This window comes from Mustela erminea, chromosome 21, assembly GCF_009829155.1.
Source record: "Mustela erminea isolate mMusErm1 chromosome 21, mMusErm1.Pri, whole genome shotgun sequence".
NCBI lineage: Eukaryota > Metazoa > Chordata > Mammalia > Carnivora > Mustelidae > Mustela > Mustela erminea.
Window position 1 is genome coordinate 8,345,777 of NC_045634.1, and position 22,607 is coordinate 8,368,383.

At 41.0% G+C, this 22,607-nt stretch overlaps 1 protein-coding gene and 1 long non-coding RNA gene across 14 annotated transcripts in view; one reads left to right on the plus strand and one right to left on the minus strand.

Annotated features, from left to right (window-relative positions):
* Positions 1 to 22,607, minus strand: part of UNC5D (unc-5 netrin receptor D) — a 556,683-nt gene that overhangs the window by 85,141 nt on the left and 448,935 nt on the right. For 8 of the 12 annotated variants that reach the window (XM_032329091.1, XM_032329090.1, XM_032329088.1 and 5 more), the window contains 2 exons: positions 21,524 to 21,688; positions 3,061 to 3,093 (listed from right to left, as the gene is read on the minus strand). The exons of 1 other annotated variant lie outside the window; for it this stretch is intronic. In XM_032329091.1, the coding sequence (XP_032184982.1) occupies positions 3,061 to 3,093; positions 21,524 to 21,688 (198 nt within the window). The remainder of the gene's footprint in view (positions 1 to 3,060; positions 3,094 to 21,523; positions 21,689 to 22,607) is intronic. 3 more of the 12 variants (XM_032329087.1, XM_032329094.1, XM_032329089.1) reach the window with 1 other exon arrangement.
* Positions 2,677 to 4,523, plus strand: LOC116581811. Of its 2 annotated transcripts, XR_004282240.1 has the most exons (5): positions 2,677 to 3,006; positions 3,351 to 3,470; positions 3,765 to 3,828; positions 3,952 to 4,128; positions 4,441 to 4,523. It is a non-coding gene; the product is annotated as an uncharacterized LOC116581811 (long non-coding RNA). The 2 variants fall into 2 exon arrangements; XR_004282239.1 differs by lacking the exon at positions 4,441 to 4,523 and having other exon boundaries at positions 3,952 to 4,350.

Here is a 22,607-nt window from a genome sequence, read left to right on the forward strand (position 1 = left end):
CTGACTCTGGGGGTGCGTGTTTGCCATTCAGAACCTACTATATCTTACTGCACCTCCTGACATTGTTACACAACATTTATTGAAAGCACATTTGATGGTAATGAAGTTTCTATTAACTATGATTAAATCTCATAAAGCACCTGAAGATAATTTAAGATGTGCAGAAGCAGAAAATGAAACATTCGGTTTAGTACATTAGGAAACGTAATTGATTAAATTATCTCATTTACAATAAGTGCTTTCATGAGCTATGCGGTGCACATATTTTCCCCAGTTTGTCATTATGATTTGCCAACAGATATCTTAAGACCTCACTTTCTCTTTACACCTCCCTGCAACTCAGAGCTGGCTTCTCGGCCCGCCTGCTCTCACTCAGCCCCGCTCGCGAGCTCTGAGTAATGTCTTCTATCCACCAGGCCTCGCGGAGGATCATGAGCACAGCTATATATGGGAACAGGTTGTTTCTCAATTATCTTCATAATTGACTTTGATTTTGCATCAGTGATGATTCATGTAGTCTTTAAACTAAGCCCCTCTTTCACGGAACAACCACAGCCTGAATTTGTATAATGCACTCCTAACCGTGCAGCTTACAGAACCCCAACTGGATTCCTCTGGGAGCCTTTTGCAATCACATTGATTCTGTTAAGGTTTTATTTTTAGGAAATCACAAATTAAAACAGTTTAAGCGATTCCGTTGCAGTATCCAGCAATTAAGCATGGTGTTCATGAGCGAGAACCCCAAGCAAAAACTAATTCAGGAGTCCCTGAGGACTAGAAATAGCTACTGTGGGGTTTATGGCTGGAAGTACAGATGTAACCAAATTAGAATGGCACAGGACTCACAAACTAAGCATGAAATTAATTTTTAAAAAAACACATTCCTAAGTAACTCTCACGACAGCCACCACACGGATACCCATGATCCTGTGGGTATGCCGCGTGACCACCAGTCGGGGGTGGGGTGGGCAAGGCTATGTCACCAGGAGGCAGTTGGGAGTCCAGCTGTCACCCTGTCACCCTGAGCTCTTGACACAGGCTCAAGCCAAATATTCACTGACCCGATTTTTTCCCTTCCCTCCTTCCCTCCCTCATACACGTACACACACATACACAACAAGGTTCCCCCACCTTCAACCTTCCTGAGTTCAAAATCAAGCACGCAGGATGTCAGGGGACCACCCCCTAAGTACCGTTCATGATTTGACGGGTAGGGGACCTCAGGGGAAAAAAGTTAAGGAAGTTTGTTTGTGTTGTTCTGTCAAGTTCTCCGACTCTGTAAGACTCTGTAAGTAATGCCCCGCCCCCACTCCCGTTATCTCTCAAGCCTGCCTGGAGGAACCTAACGCAGTCTGAACCCAACAGCTTTCCTGGATTTTGTTCTCACATCTCCTGACCCCTGTCCCAAGGTACCTATTTCTGTCTATCCTCACCCGGTCTTAATTCCTTCAAAGAAGTTAGCTCATAAAAGCTATTAGCTCTCCCAAGCTATTTGAATTTTAGTACCCTAGGATTTAAAAGATCAAAAGTCCTCCGCTTTATATTAAAATGGGAGATACTGGCCAGGGACACCTTCTACAGGCTTATAAACAAAACCAGGCAGCTCGCTACCTCTCCTGTTACTGAGAACTGTGTTGCTGAGGCTCCTCCATCTCAAGATCTCCCCGGAATGCCTGACACACTTCTGAGTGCTTCAGGATCATGTGGAGAACATATGAACACACAGATTCCCAGGAGGACCTTTCCCCCATACCCCCACCTTGTTTCAGGGATTCTGATTCATTTGTTCTGTTCTGAGGTGGAGTATATTTAACAAGCTCCCACCACACCCCAAGATTCTGGTGCACATGGTTGCTGATCCACTTCTTGAGAAATATTGTTCTAAGACAGTTACGCTCAGCCCAAGCTGCAGGTTGGAATCTGAGGCTCTTTCAATAAATAAGCATTCCTACACTTCGAGGTGGAAACTATAAAACAAAACAAACGAGGAAACAAAATGGAAACAGACTCATAAATACAGAGAACAAGGGGGTGGTTGCCCGAGGGGTGTGGGGGTGGGGGAAATAGTTGAGGTGGATTAAGAGGTACAAACTTTCAGTTATAAAACAAATAGGTCACAGGATTTAAAGTACAGCATAAGGGATCACAGTCAATAATATCGTAATAACTACGTATGGTGATAGATGGTAACTGACTTATCACAGCAGTCATTTCCTAATGTACATAAAAGTCAAATCACTGTGTATATAGTACTGTCTATCAACTATACTTCAAGGGAAAAAATATGTATTGAAATATGCATTAACGTTTTTATATCCTAAACACAAAAAACAGGGATTCTAACCCACCCCAATTCTGATCGCATTGGTCCCAAGTACAGCCTGAGAACTGGGGTTTTTAAAAGGCCTCCAGGTGGTTATAAAGTTCAGCCAAGGCTGAAAACCACAGGGTCAAAGGCTGAGCAGTCAACCATTCACGCTGCACAGCTTTTCCCAAATCTGCTGGCTGTGTACGGCCCACATAAGGCAAAGGCCTCCCCAGGAGGCAAGCCTGTGGATGGAGAGCTCGAGACAGCACTGACACCAAACTTTGCAGGTCCTGATGATTCCACTGTGGAATACTGGATTCTCATCTACCTAGTTGCCATGGAGTTCACAGTTTGCTTCTCAGGTGCCCCCTCCTTCTAGGTGGAAAGGCTTGTTGTTGGGCTTTTGCCCAAGGCTGCTCTCCTGGAAGCTTGTACTGACAAATATTTATTAATTTTAATGCTATAAATCTCCTCAGCAATAAGAATCCTAGATGACATTTGCAGAGAAATGAACTTACAGGCAGGCAGCATCAAGAGGAGAGATTTACTTTTACTGGAGGGAGGGGAAGGGTGTGCATATTTCCTTTCAATTTCAACCTCTGATATGCACGAGTCCAAACCCAATGAGGAGAAGCCCTGAAAACCCTGGGTCTTTCGCACAAGCTTCAATTCTGTTTGGCCCCTAAACAAATACAACAGTAAGGCAGCAAATATGAGAATGAATTATATTCACAAGAGGAAAAATAACTTACTTTGGGGTTTTATTTCATGAAGAGGTTTTTTATCTAAAAGAAAGAAAGAGAAAAAGAAAGTTTCATTTAATAAATTTACATGGAGCAGACAGATTTCCTATATCACTGTATGTCCACCTCTATAAATGAAACATTTTCTCTATTTTTGCCGATGGTATGGATTACGTTGTTCATATTTTCCCCTTTCATTCTAATTTCATGTTTTTCTCTTGTGCAATATTTTCCTGGGGGTGATTGCTTCATTCCTTTTATTTATTTATTATTTTATTTTATATTTTCTTTTCCCTCAGGCTTACTGGAGTTCCTCTCTGTTGCATTGCTAGATTCTTATCAGCATGATGAGAGCAGTGAGCTCCCAGCGAGTCCCTACTTTCTATACAGTCAGGAGACGGATCAGGTAAACGGATCAGGTAAGGGATGTTATTTCACTCTGTGTGATGGGGGAAAAAAGGAGCTCTTGAGTACATATTTAAAGGGATCCTACATTGGTTTAGCAGCTATCATAGTCTGGATGAAAAAGCTCCAGGCTATGGAATGTGCCCGTTCCTGTCAGGGTGGGTGCAGTATTGTGAGCTAGTTGGAGGTTTGCTTGTTTCATATCCCTCTGATCTGTTACAATGTGTACCATCTCTCTGAAAAGAGCAGTTCCTTTGTTTCATATCATTCTGATCTGTTACAATGTGTATCATCTCTCCCTAATCAAGATACTGAGCAGTGCAGCAGGAAGGTGAAGGGGACAGAGAAATCCCATTCAGGGGTCAGGCTCAGGTGAGACCTTTTTGTCATTTCTCTCCACTGCCCTCCAGCCACTCTGTCCTGCCCTGTCTGCCATCACTACTGAACACTGTACATCACTTTGAGACTTGGGGCCCCTGGCTAACTTTGTCTTAGATCATAGACCGTCTACTTCTCAGTCCCCGTTCCCCGGCTGTCCCAGGCTAACACAACTCCACCACGGCACAGAAACCTGAGAAGATGCGGCTTTAGTGACCACGTCAAGATTCTAGAAGATCGCACGGCATGCCCTCCCTCCTATCAGTCCCCTCCCGAGGACTTAGACGGATCACGGTCAGAATGTAAGCTCTGAGGCTGCTGCTTATCATTCAGAGTCACGCTACGGCAGGAGGACCTTGAGAGGTCACCTTACAGGGTCCCTTTCCTCCACTTGCCTGAAGGCGAGCCACACGGGGTGAGACACTGTCATTTTGTATTACCTTTTTAACGGCATCAAATCTCGCCCAGTACATATTGGAGAACTTCAGAAATATAATCTGAATGCCACATAACCCTCCCAGGCAGAGAGACACAGCTATGGTTTGAATCCGTCACCGGACAGGTATTACCCTAACCCATTCCTGCTCTTGATACTGTTTCTGACAGAAAGCCCTTGCTGTGTGCTTTACGGAAGACAGCTCTTGTGTGTTCTGCCATCGGATCTGTTATGGAAGGAGCTTTTAAAAAGTTGTTAATTCACACTCTCGCAACGGCACCACCATTGTTTTTTTCTCATTACAAGGAGAAGATTAATTGGCAAGGGATAACTCTTGACAAATCTCTCTTTAAAATGAAAAATCTTCATAAAAAATAATTTGCTCAGGCGGATAGGATCATGTTCAGATCTTTACACTGTCAGATTTCCTAAAACAGACAACACTTGGATCCCCCTTCCTGCATGAATCGAGGGCAGCTAGTTGGCCTGAGAGCGGGTAGCCCTTCCCCCAGCCCAGATGATAATGTGCTCAAGACTGAGAATCCACCGACTTTGCTGGGTTTAACCTGGCTTCAGTTTTTGCTTGTTGCCTGCTATCAGAATGTGTCTGGCACGGGCGCAGGATGCTGGCAGGCCAGGCCAAGACGTCTGGAAGTGATGCATTGCTAATGTTACACACAGAGACATGCAGAACATCTGTTTAGGACTCTCGCTGAGCTTAACAGCATTTTCTTCCACCTAAACCACAGGAACGAAGATTATGCTGGGTAGCAAAACGAAACTCCATTAAAAACAGGTGAGATATAGAACCACTCCTTACAAAATAAATCAAATACAGTCAGGTTGTTAAAACACTGAGGTGGTCGGGCTCTACCCAGTGCAGCTCCACAGGAAGAAAAAGAGTGGGGCGGAAAAGCCAGGGCTTAACTGGTCATGAGACAAGGTCGGGTCACAAGGGCACACAGGGTAGAAGAGTGGGACACTTCCCTTCCTGACTCAGCTCTGGGGACATCGTGGCTGGCAGTGGCATTGTGGAAACTGCGCACACTCTCACGATTAGAACAGGCTTTCTGTCGTGGATGGCCTTCATTCTATCTGTGTGACCTCAGTGTTCTGCACAGTAACATGGAAATAATAATGTCCTTGAGTATCGGTGCAGAGATGAAACATGATAAATATAAAGCCAATAGCTCAGGACTGGCACGTGTTTAGTATCCATCAATGGTAGCAGATACATAACTTCAGCATGTTCTGAACAAGAACATCCTCGTCAGTCACTCGGAATAAAAACAGGACCCCTTGTGCCACCCTGCTTGAGACACGTCACAAGTCCAAATCAGAAGCTGTAATGGATTTCGGGATTCTCGAAGGGAGTTAGTTAAGAAACCATGTCTAGTCCTAGCTTCTGCTTTAGGAAACTGAGCACAAGTCAAAACTTCAGTTTCCTGATATGAATAAAGGACAAGGACCAGGAGACCTCTGTGGGCTCCCTAGCTTTTACCCACTATAAACCTGTGCACGAAAAGCAAAGGCATTCCACAGAAATTCCTACGGAATGATTTCCTAAAACAGAGTAAAAAAATATTCAAAGGACCACTGCTCTACTGCAGGGTTTGTTAGCGTGTCAGTGTGTATCCTCTAACAGAAAAGGCTAGAAGCCTCTGGTGCCCAAAACAGCTTCCGTCCCCTGGCATCAGCATCAAAACTGGGCCTTGCTGGATTTTGTGAGATAACCAGTATCCTGACAGCAAGCTGCTATCATTAAACATTCTCCCGGTTTGAAATATCAGAGATTGCTCTACCATGAACTTGAGAGAGAGGTCTACCCACTGACCTCCCTCTCTTTTGGAAGAACTGCCCACCCCACACTCCATGTTCTTTTATTCTGTTTGCAAAATCATTCTCATAGGCCCTGGGCCATGCATCCACTTGGCCTTGGTCAACCAAATCCTTTCTGCTTTCATTTTACCTCTCTCCATGTTCAAATAACCCCCTAGTAAATTAATCCATTAGGGCCATGGTTCTTAATGTTGGCTGCACATTAGAATCACCTGGGGAGCTTTTAAGCAAATACCCATGCCTGGGCCCCAGTCCAAGGCCTCCTGACTAATTAGGGTTTGTGTTTTTGTGATTACCGAGTGTACTAATACTTCCCACCAACAAATCTGGGGCCCTGTGTACTCAACTTCAGCTAGTCTTGCCTCTCTGAGAACCTTTGGGGTGGCCGCAGTATACGGATGGACCCAGGAGGAGCCCTCCTGTATCCCGCAGGCAGAAAAATATAATTCTGAGCTAGTGGCAGCTGAGCTGTAGTTTGAGAAAATCACAAGTTTTCCTGGGGTCTAACTTAGACACTGAGAGGCACCTTCTGGGTAAATGGAAACTGATGTCATTACAACTCAGTCTTATAATGATTGTGTGTATTTACAAGATAAAGATGCAAAAGTATGTTTTTTTAAAAATTTAGATTCAATTAGCCAACATATAGAGATCATTAGTTTCAGATGTAGAGTTCAGTAACTCAGTAATTCAACTGTGTGTTTTTCACAGTCAAGTTTTCTTTAAGAATCTTTGTTATTATTTACATAGTTGGTACACAGTGAGTGTATGCAAAATAAAATACATATGTAAGTACAAAGACAAAAAACCCCTGTAATTCCACACCAAGAGATAACCATCATTAATGTTAAGTTATATATACACAGCCTAGGCTTCCCCCCCTCATATATGTATATATAAAACTATGTGCACACATATATGTTTATACATGTATATTTGCCTGAAACTATAGAAGATTGATAGTAATTGATCATTTTTACCTACAAAGACATGGAATTGTCTTTTATATATTGTTTTACAATCTGCTTTTGTCTGTGTTGCATGTGTGTAGAGGTATACATATTTATATATAAGAAATGATTAAGAATAAAGGGAAAGAGAGGATTATTTTTGGCCATGATTCATTTCTTTGCCATCTTTACCTTTCTTGCTTCCTCTGTCACAGGAGATGCTCCTCAAGCATTCCCATGGTATCCATTGTTCTTAGGAGCTATTTATAGCTGCACCCCTACCTTCCCACCCACAGCCAGCCTTATCCTTTCTCTGCTAGGAACAAGCGTGGTCAGCTACGCATACCCTAGCCCCTATCCCAGGGGTGTACAGAGAGCAGGCCTGAGGAGAAACGGCACTGGGGGACAGATGAGTTCAACTGCAGCCCACAGGGTGGCCAAGAGACCGCTCTTCAAAACCTGGGGTTGATTATTTGAAATCAGCTCCTTGTCTTTTAAAGACTATATAGATATGTTTGATAGACTCTGAGAGTCTATGTCACTATTTTTGAGAATCAGGCACAGAGCCCACTCAGTGGGACTGAAAACCCACCAGAACAGTGAGCCCAGACTCTTCCCCACGGCAGTAATTCACATATGTCATTATACTTAATGATTATTACCATTCTCTAATTTCACTAAACCAGCCATGCCCCATTTTTTCATCTCCAAAGACCATCTTTATTATTTCCTTCATAGATCCTATGCTTTGAAACCCTTTTCACCAGTCCCCCCACCCCCGCCAAAGATACGTGTTGACTGTTTTGACTCTCCATTCTTTGTCATCTTAAAATATTTAAGAGCTGATTTCTGAAGTCAGTGGAACAGTCAAGCCTCCTTTCTCAATCATTCTCTAGCTATTTTTGTATTCGGTGGAATAATTCTCTAGCATCAGCACCCAGGAGTCAACCCTGATTCCACATTGCCTGCAAGTCTCGGCCAAATGCTCTGCCCACCTTTCCGGTCTTCTATGAACTGGTCCCACCATATTCAAAGTGACTTCGTTTCTGTAGCACTTGAACACCAATCCAAGCTCCACTCTGGTCAATCCCTGAGCTCTTCAGGCTCACCTCAGTGTTATTGACTCCCCTTAGGAGACCCTTTTCTCTCCTATGTAAAAATGTCCTATTTCTCAGGCACAGATCAGTTTCTGAGGCATTCATGATCTCTTTGGTAATTACTCTGCTTACAGGAATGTCACACCTCTCTGGACAGTTTATCTTACTTATAGTCACTACAATACAATGTGGGAGGGGGTGCCTGGCTAGCTCAGTCTGTACAGCATGAGACTCAATCTCAGGCCTGTGAGTTCGAGACCCACACTGGGTGTAGGGCTTACTTAAAAAACAAAAAAAACAAAAAAAAACAAAACTTGGGATGCCTGGGTGGCTCAGTTGGTTAAGCAGCTACCTTTGGCTCAGGTCATGATCCCAGCATCCTGGGATCCAGCCCCACATCAGGCTCCTTGCTCAGCAGGGAGCCTGCCTCTCCCTCTGCCTCTGTCTGCCACTCTGTCTGCCTGTACTCGCTCTCTCTCCCTCTCTCTCTCTAACAAATAAATAAAATCTTAAAAATTAAAAAATTAAAAAAAAATACAATGTGGATTTTTTTTTTTCCAGATGTATACTTCAGAACTGTTCATTTGATTTACTTTAGACTTTTGAATCATGGTCAATTATGGGTCTTTAACATATAAATCATATTTAAATGATTTGCTCATGAATAATTGGCACGGCAACCAGAGAATCACAGCAAGAAAAACAGAGGAAAAATGAAATTTGCTTGATTATTTACTGATTGGTCGAAAAGAAGTTGATGTTATTGATTACCAATGTGTTTAATTTGTACATGCTTTTGCTCCCTCCCATAACTAGAAATAATTAAGGACAAGTGTTATGCTCTCTGAATGCTAGCCAAGGCTGCAGGAAATCCCAGGGCCTGCTGGATCTGCCTTATATTAGCTCTGGCAGATAATTAGATAAACACAAAGCTGGTTTTGCATTGGCAACACCACTGCGATTGAATATGTCAGGCAGACCCTGAAGATGAGAAGAGGGGGTTTATTCTGTTCTCCTCTCGAAGTTGAAAGTTCCTGTAGGCAGTAGAACACAGAGACACCACCACCAGCCCTGTGTTCCTCCAACTCTTCCAAAGATCAAAACCATAGAAAAACCAAAAGAGCATTAAACAGAGCCCATCTCTGGTTTCCACTCTTTCGAGTTTTTAATTTCCTCGCTGCATGTTGGTTTTGGTTCATTTCAAAGATACTGCTCAGAACTTACACTTTAGAGACCAGACTGGGGACACACATTACTGGCTTCGCTGAATTCTTGCTTCTTCACCCACCCCTCCTATGCCCGCCCCTACCCAGCCTGTACAGACTATTCCAACATCTACGGCTCCTTTGAAAATGCACTCTGAGCACATCCGTAGAGGACAAATGCTGAAAACACAAGGGTTTTAGAGATTTCTCCCAGTGTTTCCCTGCTGGCCAGAGGTATCTGGGTAATTAGTGACATTCTGGGACTGAATGGCAAAAACACCCACCTGAATAAAAAGTCAGAAGGCCTGAGATACATTATTAGTAAATAAAAACAGCTCTAGGGACATCTTCTACCTACAAATTGTTCCAGATCCCATCATGTTAATTAGGGGAGGTCAGACAGGTACACAACAGAGAGCTTATGGGTGTCACTCCTCTTGACAGTGACCTTCCAGAATTGGCTCTCAGTCAAAGCACATGATTAGTGTGCAATGAGGAGACGATGTCTTACCCCCACCTTTCAAATCTGAGGTCTCTTTATAGAAATGCCCTTTGTATTTTCTAAACTCAGACAAGTCAGTGTCCATAATGACCATGTTCACAAGGAGCATTTGCATATTTCATTTTTGAGGGAGATCATTTGAATTTCTAGAATCCATACCATCTTAGTTATGAAATTCTATCCATTCCCACTGGTGCTCTGTGTTAGGTTTTTTTTTTTTTTTTGTGATAAACAGAGTAAAATATGCTCTTGAGTCGCTGCAAACACTTCTAAGCACGGGTCCACAAAGACTTTATCAGAAATTGGCCTCAAAGTAATAAAATGCAATGTTTCTATCTCAGCTCCAAGGGAAGATGTCTATTAAAATCCTTTTTCTATCCAATAAATTAATTTGCTTTGATTCCCTCCTTCCAACCACAATAGGAATACACACACATTCAAAAACCAAACACAGTTCAGATAATATAAATTTAAGGAATTAACTTATTGGTTAAGGTCCTGATGATTACTTTCTTTACCTCAAGGCAGGAGTGATATCTAAATTCTTTAAAAATCTAAAAACCCCCTAAGACATTAAAAATAGAGCTACCCTATAACCCAGCAATTGCACTACTGGGTATTTACCCTAAAGACACAGATGTAGTGAAAAGAAGGGGCACAGGCACCCCAGTGTTCATAGCAGCCATGTCTACAATAGCTAAACTGTGGAAAGAGCCAAGATGCCCTTCAGCAGATGAATGGATGAAGATGTGGCCCATATATACAGTGGAATATTCCTCAGCCATCAGGATGAATACCCACCATTTGCATCGACATGGACGGAACTGGAGGGGATTATGCTGAGTGAAGTAAGTCCAGCAGAGAAAGAAAATTATCATATGGTTTCACTCATATGGGGAACATAAGGAATAGCTCAGAGGACCACAGGAGAAGGGAGGGAAAGCTGAACAGGAAGAAATCAGAGAAGGAGATGAACCATGAGAGACTCTGGAGTCCAGGAAACAAACTGAAGGTTCCAGAATGGAGCGGGCATGCTCTGGTTTCTCTTCAGATCGTATAAATCTTTTGCCTTTTACAAAGTGGAGGGGGTTGGGGGGAATAGCGTAACCAGGTGATTGGTATTAAGGAGTGCACCTGTTGTGATGAACGCTGAGTGTTATATGCAACTAATGAATTGCTGAACATCACATCAACAACTAACGATGTACAAACACTGGCTAACTGAACATAATAAGAAAATTAAAATCCTTCTACAATTAAGTGCTGGTCTTGACATAGGGTCGTGTGGCTTCCTGCTGTGTCCAGAGCTGTCCCTTTTGTTGGATCATAGGGAAGTGTGGGTAGGGAATGGACGGGGATATGATTCAGGAGGGTGGTTGTTTAATGACTATTTACCAGTTGCTAAGAAAATACTTAGCAATTGATAGACATCGGCTATCAGTCCCACCTTAAAAATATTTTGCTTAAAGAGAAATTGTGAGAAAACCTTGACTTGTACATTTTTTAAAAAAGATTTTATTTATTTTGACAGAGAGAGCAAGCACAAGCAGGGGGAGCCAGAGAAGCAGACTCCCTGCTGAGTAGGGAGCCTGACGCAGGGCTCCATCCCAGGGCCCTGGGATCATGAGCTGAGCCCAAGGTGGACACTTGACCAACTGAGCCACCCAGGTGTCCCAACTTGTACATTTTTTTAAGCTTCATCAGTCCCTATGCTAGCCATACGTGTTCCTACCATTATAGACTGAGTGACTTGCACGTAGTCTATCTCTGTGTTTTCCACCTATTCCCAATCCCTGGAATAGTAAATGGAATGTAGTAGGCTCTTGAAAAGTATTTGTTGAATACTTCAACAAGTTTTTGTGAAATACAAAATCAGGGTCCATAAATTCCCTAAGGTCTGTACAAATTCCTAGGAGACTATAGCCTTTCAGTGAAGGAATTGAAATGGAATGCCAGAGGCTTGATTTGCTAATTCATTTGCTAGGTGAGGCTGACATGGTTTTACCTTTGTTTCATATGTAGAAGTTGTCCCCCCTCATGCTGCTGGATAGTCCTCCAAATGGCTAATTTTTACATACAAACAAATTAAAATTTCTCCTCAAAACTGGCTAAAAAACAAGTATCTGAAAGCACTGACATGCCCATGGTATTGTTTTTATATTTTATATATGCACATGTATTAACCATAAGCTATTGAAAATTACTTATGAAATATACATACATACATATATGTATATGCAAGCTACATTCAAGATATAAAATTATAATAATTTCATGTTTTTATCATGGGATGAAATCTAGAAATCATCTTGCCCAACCTGCTCTTTTTATTTATTTTTTATTTTTTTTTAAAGATTTTATTTATTTATTTGACAGAGAGAGATCACAAGTAGGCAGAGAGGCAGGCAGAGAGAGAGAGAGGGAGGAAGCAGGCTCCCTGCTGAGCAGAGAGCCCGATGGGGGACTCGATCCCAGGACCCTGAGATCATGACCTGAGGTTTAACCCACTGAGCCACCCAGGTGCCCCCAACCTGTTCTTTTTAATAGATATGGATGCAAAGCACAGAATCCGGAAAGATTTGCTCAAGGTCACATGTTAGTTAACAAAACAACTGAACAAAGACCCAGGACTCCTGATTCCTGATTCTGAGCCCTTTTTACTATCCCGTGATCTCTTTATCCGTGATCTTGGCAATTTTCCACTCCACTGAACACTCACACTGTCCTCTGGCAAACACATGTATGCAAAGCCAGGTCTTTTCTTACTGTAATACGGACACTTCTCTGGAGAAAGGGGAAGGCCAGGGTGATGAGGATGTCTGCTGCTGATGTTAACATCTTCATTTTAGGTATTACCTTTCTCCATGACCTTGAAGAGACGCATACATATGTAATTTAAGGAGAAAAGGTAGAGTCAACACAAAGAAGTTTCCTCTCTATTAATTCATGTTGGTAGTACACCCCCGAGGCCACTGAATTCTCTCCTCTGTTTTAAATCACTTCCTTGATTGGGTTCTTGCCATTTCTTTTATAGCTGGACCACTCCATGATCTCAGGCATTAAATCTTCCTCTAGTCTAGACTAATATTTCTTACCCAGAGTTGTGTACTGATGAATCCCGATTAGATATACTGCAGAGGTAGAATCTGGATTCACACTACTAATGAAATGGAAAGAGTTTATTTTACATGCCAGAAAGCCAAATTTTTGGAAACTTCCAAAGAAGGACCTTGGACATCCATAGTTACTGATAAACCAAACGTAGGAAGTATTTTTTAAAAATATGGAAAAATATGGCAAAATTGCTAATTTTCAGATGTGGGAATGCAGAATAGGGGAAGTACCAGATGTGTAACAAATATTAATCCAGAATGGTTGGCAACAGTTCGGTAATTCTGGAATCTGTATATACAGTCTCATAGTGTGTATGCTCGAATTCTTTTCTAGGGAAAAAGAATTTTTGAATTTGTGTTGGAAAAATTAGGACTTTATAAAAATTGATTTTCTGAGGAGGTGGTCAGAACAGGTGTATTTTATAACGTGAAGGAAACCTATCTAATTTCCAGTCGATATTGTGAGGACTGATTCTCTCATGTGGGATCATCCAGGCCCCTCTCTGTGGCCTTCCCCTTACGTGATTTTGAATTACTGGTGAGAATCAAAGAATTTTAGAATGGGTTGGGACCTCAAAAATCACCTGTCTCCTCCTCAGGACCAAGTTCCACCTGCAAAGGGAGGCTGGAAGACGAAGAGCTCTCTGTTCAGCTGCTCAGAAAGTTCTGAGAAAGGACACTCAACCTCTGGTTTGATACAGCGTTTAAGAATCATCATGATTCCCAGGCCCCTGGGTGGCTCAGTGAGATGAGAGTCCGCCTCTTGATTTTGGCTCAGGTCATAATCTCAGGGTCCTGGGATGGAACCCTGGGACAAGCTCCATGCTCAGTGGGAGTCTGCTTGAGATTTTTTTTCTCCCTCTCCTCCCTCTGCCTCTCCCCTGCTCACAAGCTCTGTGTCCCTCACTCTCAAATAAATGTCTTAAAAAAAAAAAAGAAAGAAACATCATGATTCTTAAACTCTATTTTCCCACAACTATCAATCAGAACCGGATGGTATAAAGAACACAATTTGTATTTCATAGATTTTAATGACAAGTACGTTTTATTTCATTACATATACTATATTTATTAGATATATTAGGAAATGTTTTAAGAAAATATCTAAAGTGTCATAGTGTCAATATTTAGCAGAATAAGGAAAACATAGTTTTTCTGCCACAGGAATTCCTTCCCTAGAAGACACACACATGATAATTAATTTCACAAATGGAACACTTTCTGTGGATGCCTTACATGGATTAGCTAATCTCCTCCTCATAAAGAACCCTTTTCAACAGGCACTATTAGAACTTCAAAAAAAAAAAAAAAATATATATATATATATATTTAAGATTTTATTTATTTATTTGACAGACAGAGATTACAAATAAGCAGAGAGGCAGGCAGAGAGAGAGGAAGGGAAGCAGGCTCCCCACTGACCGGAGAGCCCGATGCGGGGCTCAATCCCAGGACTCTGGGATCATGACCTGAGTCGGAGGCAGAGGCTTTAACCCACTGAGCCACCCAGGTGCCCCTAAAATATATATTTGTTAAAGATTTTATTTGAGAGTGAGAGAGAGAGCAGGGGGGGAGGGACAAGCACTCTCCTCACTTAGCGTGGAGCCCAATGTGAGTTTCGATCTCCCAACCCCAAGAGCATGACCTGGGCTGAAAGTGGACACGTAACGACGGAGGCACCCAGGTGCCCTAATACTATTCAAGCTTTTGTTTTACAGAGGAGTAAATTTAGGCTTGGAGAAATTACTTGCTCATAGGACTGTAATTAGAATTCAAACTCAAGCAGTCTGACCCCAGAGCCCTGACTTTTCAACCTATTCTTCACCTACAGGATAAATGTCCAGATGTACTAGACTTGGCTCATCCATTTCTTTCAATCCAAGCTTCAGATCCATTTCTAATCTTTGAAAAGGAGAATAACCAGTTTCAACTCAGAATCACAGAGAACCTTCAAAGGCTATTCAGCCTCTGCTCTGAATGCCAGATTCACCATCCTGGGTTGGCCTCCATGAGCTCAACTTCTGTACCTTCGACAATCAGTCCCAGGTCAGTGCTGATGACGTCCCTGAGCTTCTTGGGTATGGCTTCTACAAATATTTCTATTTACTTTGTTATGGATGTGCATTCCCACCAACTATCTGGTTCTGTGGCCGAAATTTCACTTCCTTAAGAAACGTTTGTAAGTTTTCTAATGGGATGTCTCGAGTTCATGCTGCCATGGGGATCTGTTCTTATCTGTTTACTTTTCTTGGGTTTTTGTTTTTTCCAATCTAAGTAATATGATCTGGAGGTAATGTATCCTGCTCTCCAGCTGCCCAAATTTAATTTTATAGTCCTTCCTATTTACAGTGGAGGTGTTTTATTTCAATTGTGCTCATAAAATGAACCAAGTTAACAAGATGTGCCTGAGATAAACGATCTTCCAGAGATGTTTCTGAAGCATGTGTAGCACTTTCTGTCCAATTCCACCAAAACAATGTAAGCATAGTATAAAAGTACACATTGAAATATGTGGGTGGGGCATGGGACAGGAAAAGGTGGATGGAATAGACGGACGGGACAATAGTTGCCTTGATTTCAATTAGTTGGGAGAGAAATTCTTCCCTAGGTTCCTCTGTCATGACTATGTATGTGTAGCATGCAGGTCTATAAGGAACTAAAGAGAAGGTGATGACAGAAGAAAACTGTTCTAGATGGAAAAAGGCACATTAAGTGTTTTAAAACCAGTTACTTAGAAGGGTCATAGACTTTTAATGACTTACAAAATACACATCCATCACAGACCAATGGATGAAAGCCAAACTTTACTTGGAAGGAGGATTATGCTAGATAAATGATCGGATGTCTTTACCTTTTTATTAACGAGGCTACAAGTAGAGAAGTCTATAATGGATGGATAACAAAGGGGAGAGATTTTATGGTAATTTGTTGGATATGGTTAATTCTTTATCTTCTTTATGCTCCATTCCACTCAGGACATGATGCAAAAATGACAGTTTTAGCCTTATAGAATTAAAAAACTGCTTTCACTAAAACACATGAGTATTAAGATATCTCTGCTTTATTTTCTTTTTTAATTAAGCACACTGGAAACTTTAGTCATGAGGCACTCCACTCTGTCTCATTAAAGCTTGTTACTCACAGGCTTTCTTATTGGGTCCCATAATGGGAAAGTGTTTACTGGGGCATGGGGGAGAGATTGTTGCTAAGCTGCTAATGATACCATATGTGTCCAAATCTACATTCTTATTACTCCTGTGGGTCTGCAATATTATATCCACTTCTGCTATGCAATATACATGAAGGCAACTCTGAATTAATCAATTGTTATACAGAAAGGCAGCTGTTGGGTATTTCAAGGAAAAACCTTTGTGTAAGAAGGAAAACCTACTATGTACTATAAATGGGATGGAAATAGGTTTTTAATATTAAAACTACTTGGGAGAATTAGCAGGCAGTACTTAACTTCTTGACAACTTAAGAATGCACTGTGCTAGGATGTTATCCTACTGGCGCCATTTTCCTTTTGCTATGTAAAGTTTATGCTGTAATTAAGCAATTGTGCAGTGCAGCTGGCTCTCAAATACGAACTTATCCAACACAAAGTTTAAGAATGAGTCAAGTAGGTATTCTGGACTCTTCTGCCTGAAGGAAAGGAAAGAATGGGTTTTGTTTTGGTAAAGGGAAACTCACCCTTTGTAATCCTATATACAAAAAGTAGGCATTCTGTAAACCACTAGCAAAAAGAGTTGTTTTGGATGCACTGAGCTAACCCAGAATGAAAATTTTCCTCTTTTGTGCCCTAGGAAAGACCGAGAAGGGACCCAGGTAATTACTGTAATGGATAACAATAAAGCTCAGAAGGGTCCAAGAGAAAATGCTTACCAACTCAGCCTTTCCTTTGATGCAATTACAGGCTCACCTTTTCAGGAGCTTCCTTTAGGTCATTTTAGCGGATCATTCAATAGACAATGCGGTTAGATTATTAGAGGTAGCTTGGGGATATTTACTTGAACCCGCTACTGTACAGATGTCTTTACCCTTGATTTTGTTTCCAAACTGCATATTCAAACTTTTCCTATCAATATACCCATCAGAAATGAAACCAAATCAGCATTCAACTGATACTTTGGTTTTCTGAGCTGTCAACATTGAACTGACCTATCTCACATCTTTGACAAGGACGGATTAGCTACCAGGTAGCTCAGCCTTAAAGATTTCCTCTCTCTTTCAGACCCCCGTGGCATTCCTCTGGCTTCAGTCTCATGACACAGCTAGGCACTAATCTCCTCTGAAGCAGACCGATTTAATCTTCTCAAGCCACAGCCCTTCGTTTTCTATCTGTTAGAAGAGAGGGAGAGGGAACAGGCTTCTCTTTTTCCTCAGGTTCAAGCTTAACACCCCACCAATTTCACCCTCTGTTCCCGTCAATGAGGCATGCACCTGTTATTGACTTCTGGCTGCAACCCTCCCAGTACAGAAGCCACTAGGTTCACCAAGTAGAAAGAGCCTTGGTCAGAAAACTACCTGAGGCTGGTGGTTAAGCTTAGAAAAGTTTCTTGATAATCATACCACAAAATTATCTTTCCGGAAGAGAAATGCACTAGCATAAAAGCAGTGGATATATAGTTTAGCTTGTAATTTGGATCCTCGGACTGTTATTGGCAAAGATTGCCTGATCTTACTCTCACCAGTCTTGGGCATTTATTTTCTTGTGGAAAGCATTTAGGTGTGGCCGTCTGTGATAGCATAACACTAAGGTTCTGTGCACCAGTCACAACTGACCAAGCAACAATCACACCCAAATATTAAAGCGATCATTCAGAGCTGGCAGCTCCATCTCTAGGAGAAATGCAGCCTTCAGGGACAACCGAGCAAGTCCAGATACTCTCTTGAAAGCTAAATAAAATCTAAGAATTGTAGGTCATCCAAGAGTCAGCAGTGCCATTGTTAAACCTCCAAGAAAAGCTGGGAACTGAAGAATTGCTTGAGGGTCATGTTTGGCATGAAAGGAAAAAAAAAATCAGAATGAAGGAGATTTCCCAACTGTAACATGACCTAGATCCTTTGCAAAGCTCCTGTTCCACAAAGCTGTTGCCCGATGCTATTTTAATCAAATCCGGTGCTCATCGCTGAAACAGCTAGTTTTACCAAGAGCACTATGGCAGACGACCAGTGACACGTGCGGTGATGTTGGCACCATTTAACTAGACTGCTGTTCATTGCTTCCTGCAGAGATGGTAAAATGGAATCCATTTTCCTTGACACTGGCAGCCAGGCTCTCTCTATGTTCTGGTGTTGGGCTCGTGTAAACACACCCTTTTCCATTGATATAAAAATAGATCTTATTCACCTCTATGATTTCAGAGGCTTTCTTCTTTTTCCCTCAAAATGCTTAGTCATTGTAGCCTTCAAGAGTCTCTGAGCGAATCTGACTGACATCTCAATAAGCCTAAGACGGAGGCTAAGGAAGCTAGAAAACCATGCTTGGGTAGACAACGGAGGAATGTACAGAGGGGAAAGGCTCACAGCATTTTAAACTCATGGCGGAACTTCACAGTGATCTTAGTTCCAATGCCGGGCATATTCCAAGGTTCCTCGTCTCCCTAGTGATTTTATTTCCACTATAGGAAAACAGAAACCAAAAACGCACTAAATTATACATGTGTGACTAAAACCATACATGGCCAATGTCTACAGAGAGGTTCATTCCATAAACAGACGGACTGCTTCAAGCAACCGCCTCAGCTATGGCCGTGACCCACTCTAGCGGCAGAACGAAGCTCTGGAACTTCACAAGTACATACGCATCCGTGGTGATTAGTTTTATGGGTCAACTTGACTAGGCCATCAGCTGCCCAGGTATTTGGTTGAAAATCATGCTGTGCGAGTGTTTTGGGATGAGGTCAACATTTAAATTGGCAGACTGAGAAAAGCAGACTGCCCTCCGTGATGTGGGTGAGCCAAAGCCAAGCTCAGTTTAAGGCATAACCATCCCCTGAGTAAGAGAATTTTCCTGCCTGTCTTTGAACTGAGACATTTGCCTCTAAAGATTTTGGACTTGCTGGCTTTTATAATCAAGTAAGCCATTTCCATATATATATATATATATATATATATATATATATATATATATACTTATATATAGTTTATGATATAAAAATATGTTATATATAAATATAAAGAAATATATAAGTACATATAAAATATATATATTTATAATTTATATGATTTATAATTATATATATTATATATAATACATATAATATGTATATATAATTAAACTGAGCCAAGCTCAGTTTAAGGCATAACCATCCCCTGAGTAAGAGAATTCTCCTGCCTAACTGTCTTTGAACTGAGACATTTGCCTCTAAAGGTTTTGGACTTGCTGGCTTTTATAATCAAATGAGCCATTTCCATATATATATATATATGGAATATCTATATGGAATAATTTATTTTTCTATTATATATATGTATATGGAAATGGCTCACTTATATATAGTTTATTATATATAAATATGTTATATATAAATACAAAGAAATATATTTATGTACATATAAAAATATATATATTTATAATTTATATAATTTATAATTTAATAAGGTATATATGTATTAAGGGGTGCGTGTGTGTGTGTTTATACAGCTTTCAAATTTGAGACTTGAGGTCTAGGCTGACCAGGACACTTTAAGGACTGGTAATTCCTTTCAGCTCTAAAGACAACTCTTACTCAAATGACAAATGCCTGTGTACCACAGTGCAAGCGTGAATAGATAATATTCACATATCTGACAATTCTTTCTTCCCTCAAGGGCTAACGATTGTCTGCTTCCAGCAGTACCTCGAAGACCAAGTTTTAGCCACAGATTTCCCCCAGGTGCACATCTCATCGATGGTTGATAGAGAGGGTTATTACTATGATCATCTAAAATTCAGCCAGTAGCCAAACAGTTATACTGTCAGCAGTTCTTTAGAAGACAGCCAAGATTCACAGTCCTAACTATATCAAAATATATGGCTCTGTGTTAAAAAATAGACCTCAAAGGTCTATTTCAGAAAATGTGGTGGTAGTTAAGGATGGTCAAAAACACATTTCCTTAAACCTCTTTGCTACCGAGTTTGTGTTAAATTTCCTAACATTTTAGGAGAGAGAAAGCGTTCAGAGGAAGGCCAGTGGTTGGAAAACTAGAGAGCATGGCTCTGCCCTCACAGACAGCTTCTGATACAGTTCCTGGCACTGAATTGTGTGGGGCCTTTAGTACTTGGAGTTGAGAAAATAAAGGCACTATGGGCATCAATAAGTGGTCATTTCAAAGTAGTAGTCATTTTTGCTAATGTTTTAAGCACCTAGATTTATTGTGAGAACACAACAGCATGTTTGAATATCCTTGCTCGGAAGGCTATCCAGTCATACAGATGCAGAAAAGTAGATCCAACTCAGACATTCCCTTCATACTGTCATTTTCCTAAATAGCAACACATATTCCTGAAAAGGTGACCAACTATTGAGCTATATTATTTTTTGCTGGCTATCTTCCAGGAAGGCTACTTAGTTCTAGAGAATGAATGTGTCCCAAATCTCCTGTTTCTTAAGGACCTAAAAGCAAAGTCAACACACCTTAGCTCATCTGAGTCGGCAAGTGAAGAAGGGATTCGTATTTACTGAGCACCTACTCTGTGCCATGAAATACTCACATATATTCTTTTATCATTTAGTTTTTTATACTTACATGGAGGAATTAAGCGGTTGGGTGACATGACCAGGTCACAAAGCTTGTATAAGGGATAGCACCAAAAACCTGTCTATATGATGCTTTGATCCTCCCATACTTTCTTACCTGGTCAGACTGTCACCTGGAGATGGTGATATTATAACCTTAGGAATAGAGCAAAGGCTTGGGAGTTTGAACTGGACATATTATTTTGGTACAAAACCACCCATCTCCTCAAGGGTCATATTTTCCCCCCTATTTGTAAGGTAACAGTCACAATACATTTCTTTTGCCACAGAACCATGGTCTCTGGAGATTATTAAAATATAAATATGGTATATAGATACATATATATATATAAAACAGTAAAAAATATATAGTAAATATATATAAGACAAAATTTATAAAATACAAAATATATTATATAAAAAATAAATGCTTTACAGTGCTGCGAAATTCTTGGCCTCAATAAAAGCATGAGGTGATCAGTAACAGAATGTCACCAAACTTTAAAATGGTGGCTAGTGAAAGAAAAGAACTGCTGAGCTAAAAAGCAACGTTAACCACTTTCTGAAATCAGGTCTCTTAAAACATTATTGGTTAGATTAGTAAGTATCCACCTTTAAGGAAGTAACAGTGAGACAATATTTAAAATGACCCCGTCACTCCTAAAAATGTATTGGATCACTTTTTCTACTCTTCTCACTCATTTTCTTTTTGCTCTCGGAGAAGGATTTCACGTTCTGCTCATGTGTTCGAGCAAATGAATGGTCACGACATTTCTTTCCAAGTTGTGGACAAACACTGAAAATGTGAAACAGAAGGTGTTACCTAGAATGCAGAGACCATCTGTACAGTTTTCAGATTCCTGGCTTAGCCCTTCACAGAACTTGCCCCCGTTCCTTGGGGGTGGGGCCGTGCACTCCCGAATCCGCAAATGCTCGCACTCTGGGCTGCAGACCGACCATTCGCTCCACACTTCCCAGCTCCCATCCACTTCAAGGGAAACAAAAGGAACCACCATTAGAATGATGTGGGCAGCTCTCAGGAGACTCACCCCAGGACTGCTGTTGTTCTTATAGCTGGATTTTTAAAGAAATCATCACTACCACCAAAAAAAAAAAAAAAAAAAAAAAAAAAAAAAAAAATTCTGTTTATCTTCTCTCCATAGTTTCTTTCCTAAAGACAGAGACTAACAAAAGCCGTGGTGTAATTCTCTGCCTATTTCAGGAGGAGACCAGTTACTGAATTTAGGCAAGCATTCGCATGATCAGTGCCCCTGGGGTGGCTAATAATGTCATTACCCATTCTTTCCCAGTCTTGATGCCCAAGTACATCTTAGATGGACAGATAAAGTATATGGGGGTGATCACCAGTTCCTTGTGGGTTGACAGTTCAGAACAGAGAGTAGAACAAACTATCTTTAAGCCCTAAAAGCCCTAAACAATAAGAAGTTAAACCTATATATATTGACAGTATTAAAGTAAAACAGGTCAGTCAAACCCCAAGATACCAGGACTTACATAAATAGAATTTCGTGGGTCACAGATTGCTGCTCTATGTAGAAACGAACAAACTGATTTTAATTCCACTAAAAATTGACCCTAGAGATTATGGCAGCTGTTGGAGGCAATTGTCCCATTACCTCTTAGGAATAGTCCAACCACGTTTATGTGGGTTAAGATAGATTGTGCAATTTTTAATCTAGAGCAATGAGTCGAGAAGAGGGTAACCTAAAAAATACTGAACTTGAAGCAAAATGTCTGACTACTTGTCTCAGTTATGTTCACAAATTGGCTCCTGGGCAATCCCTTAGCCTTACTTTACTGTTTCTGTCAAGTGGGGTCTAATAAAACTCACAACACAGAGTTAAATGACATTACATGTATAAAAGTATCTTGCACAGTACCTGGCA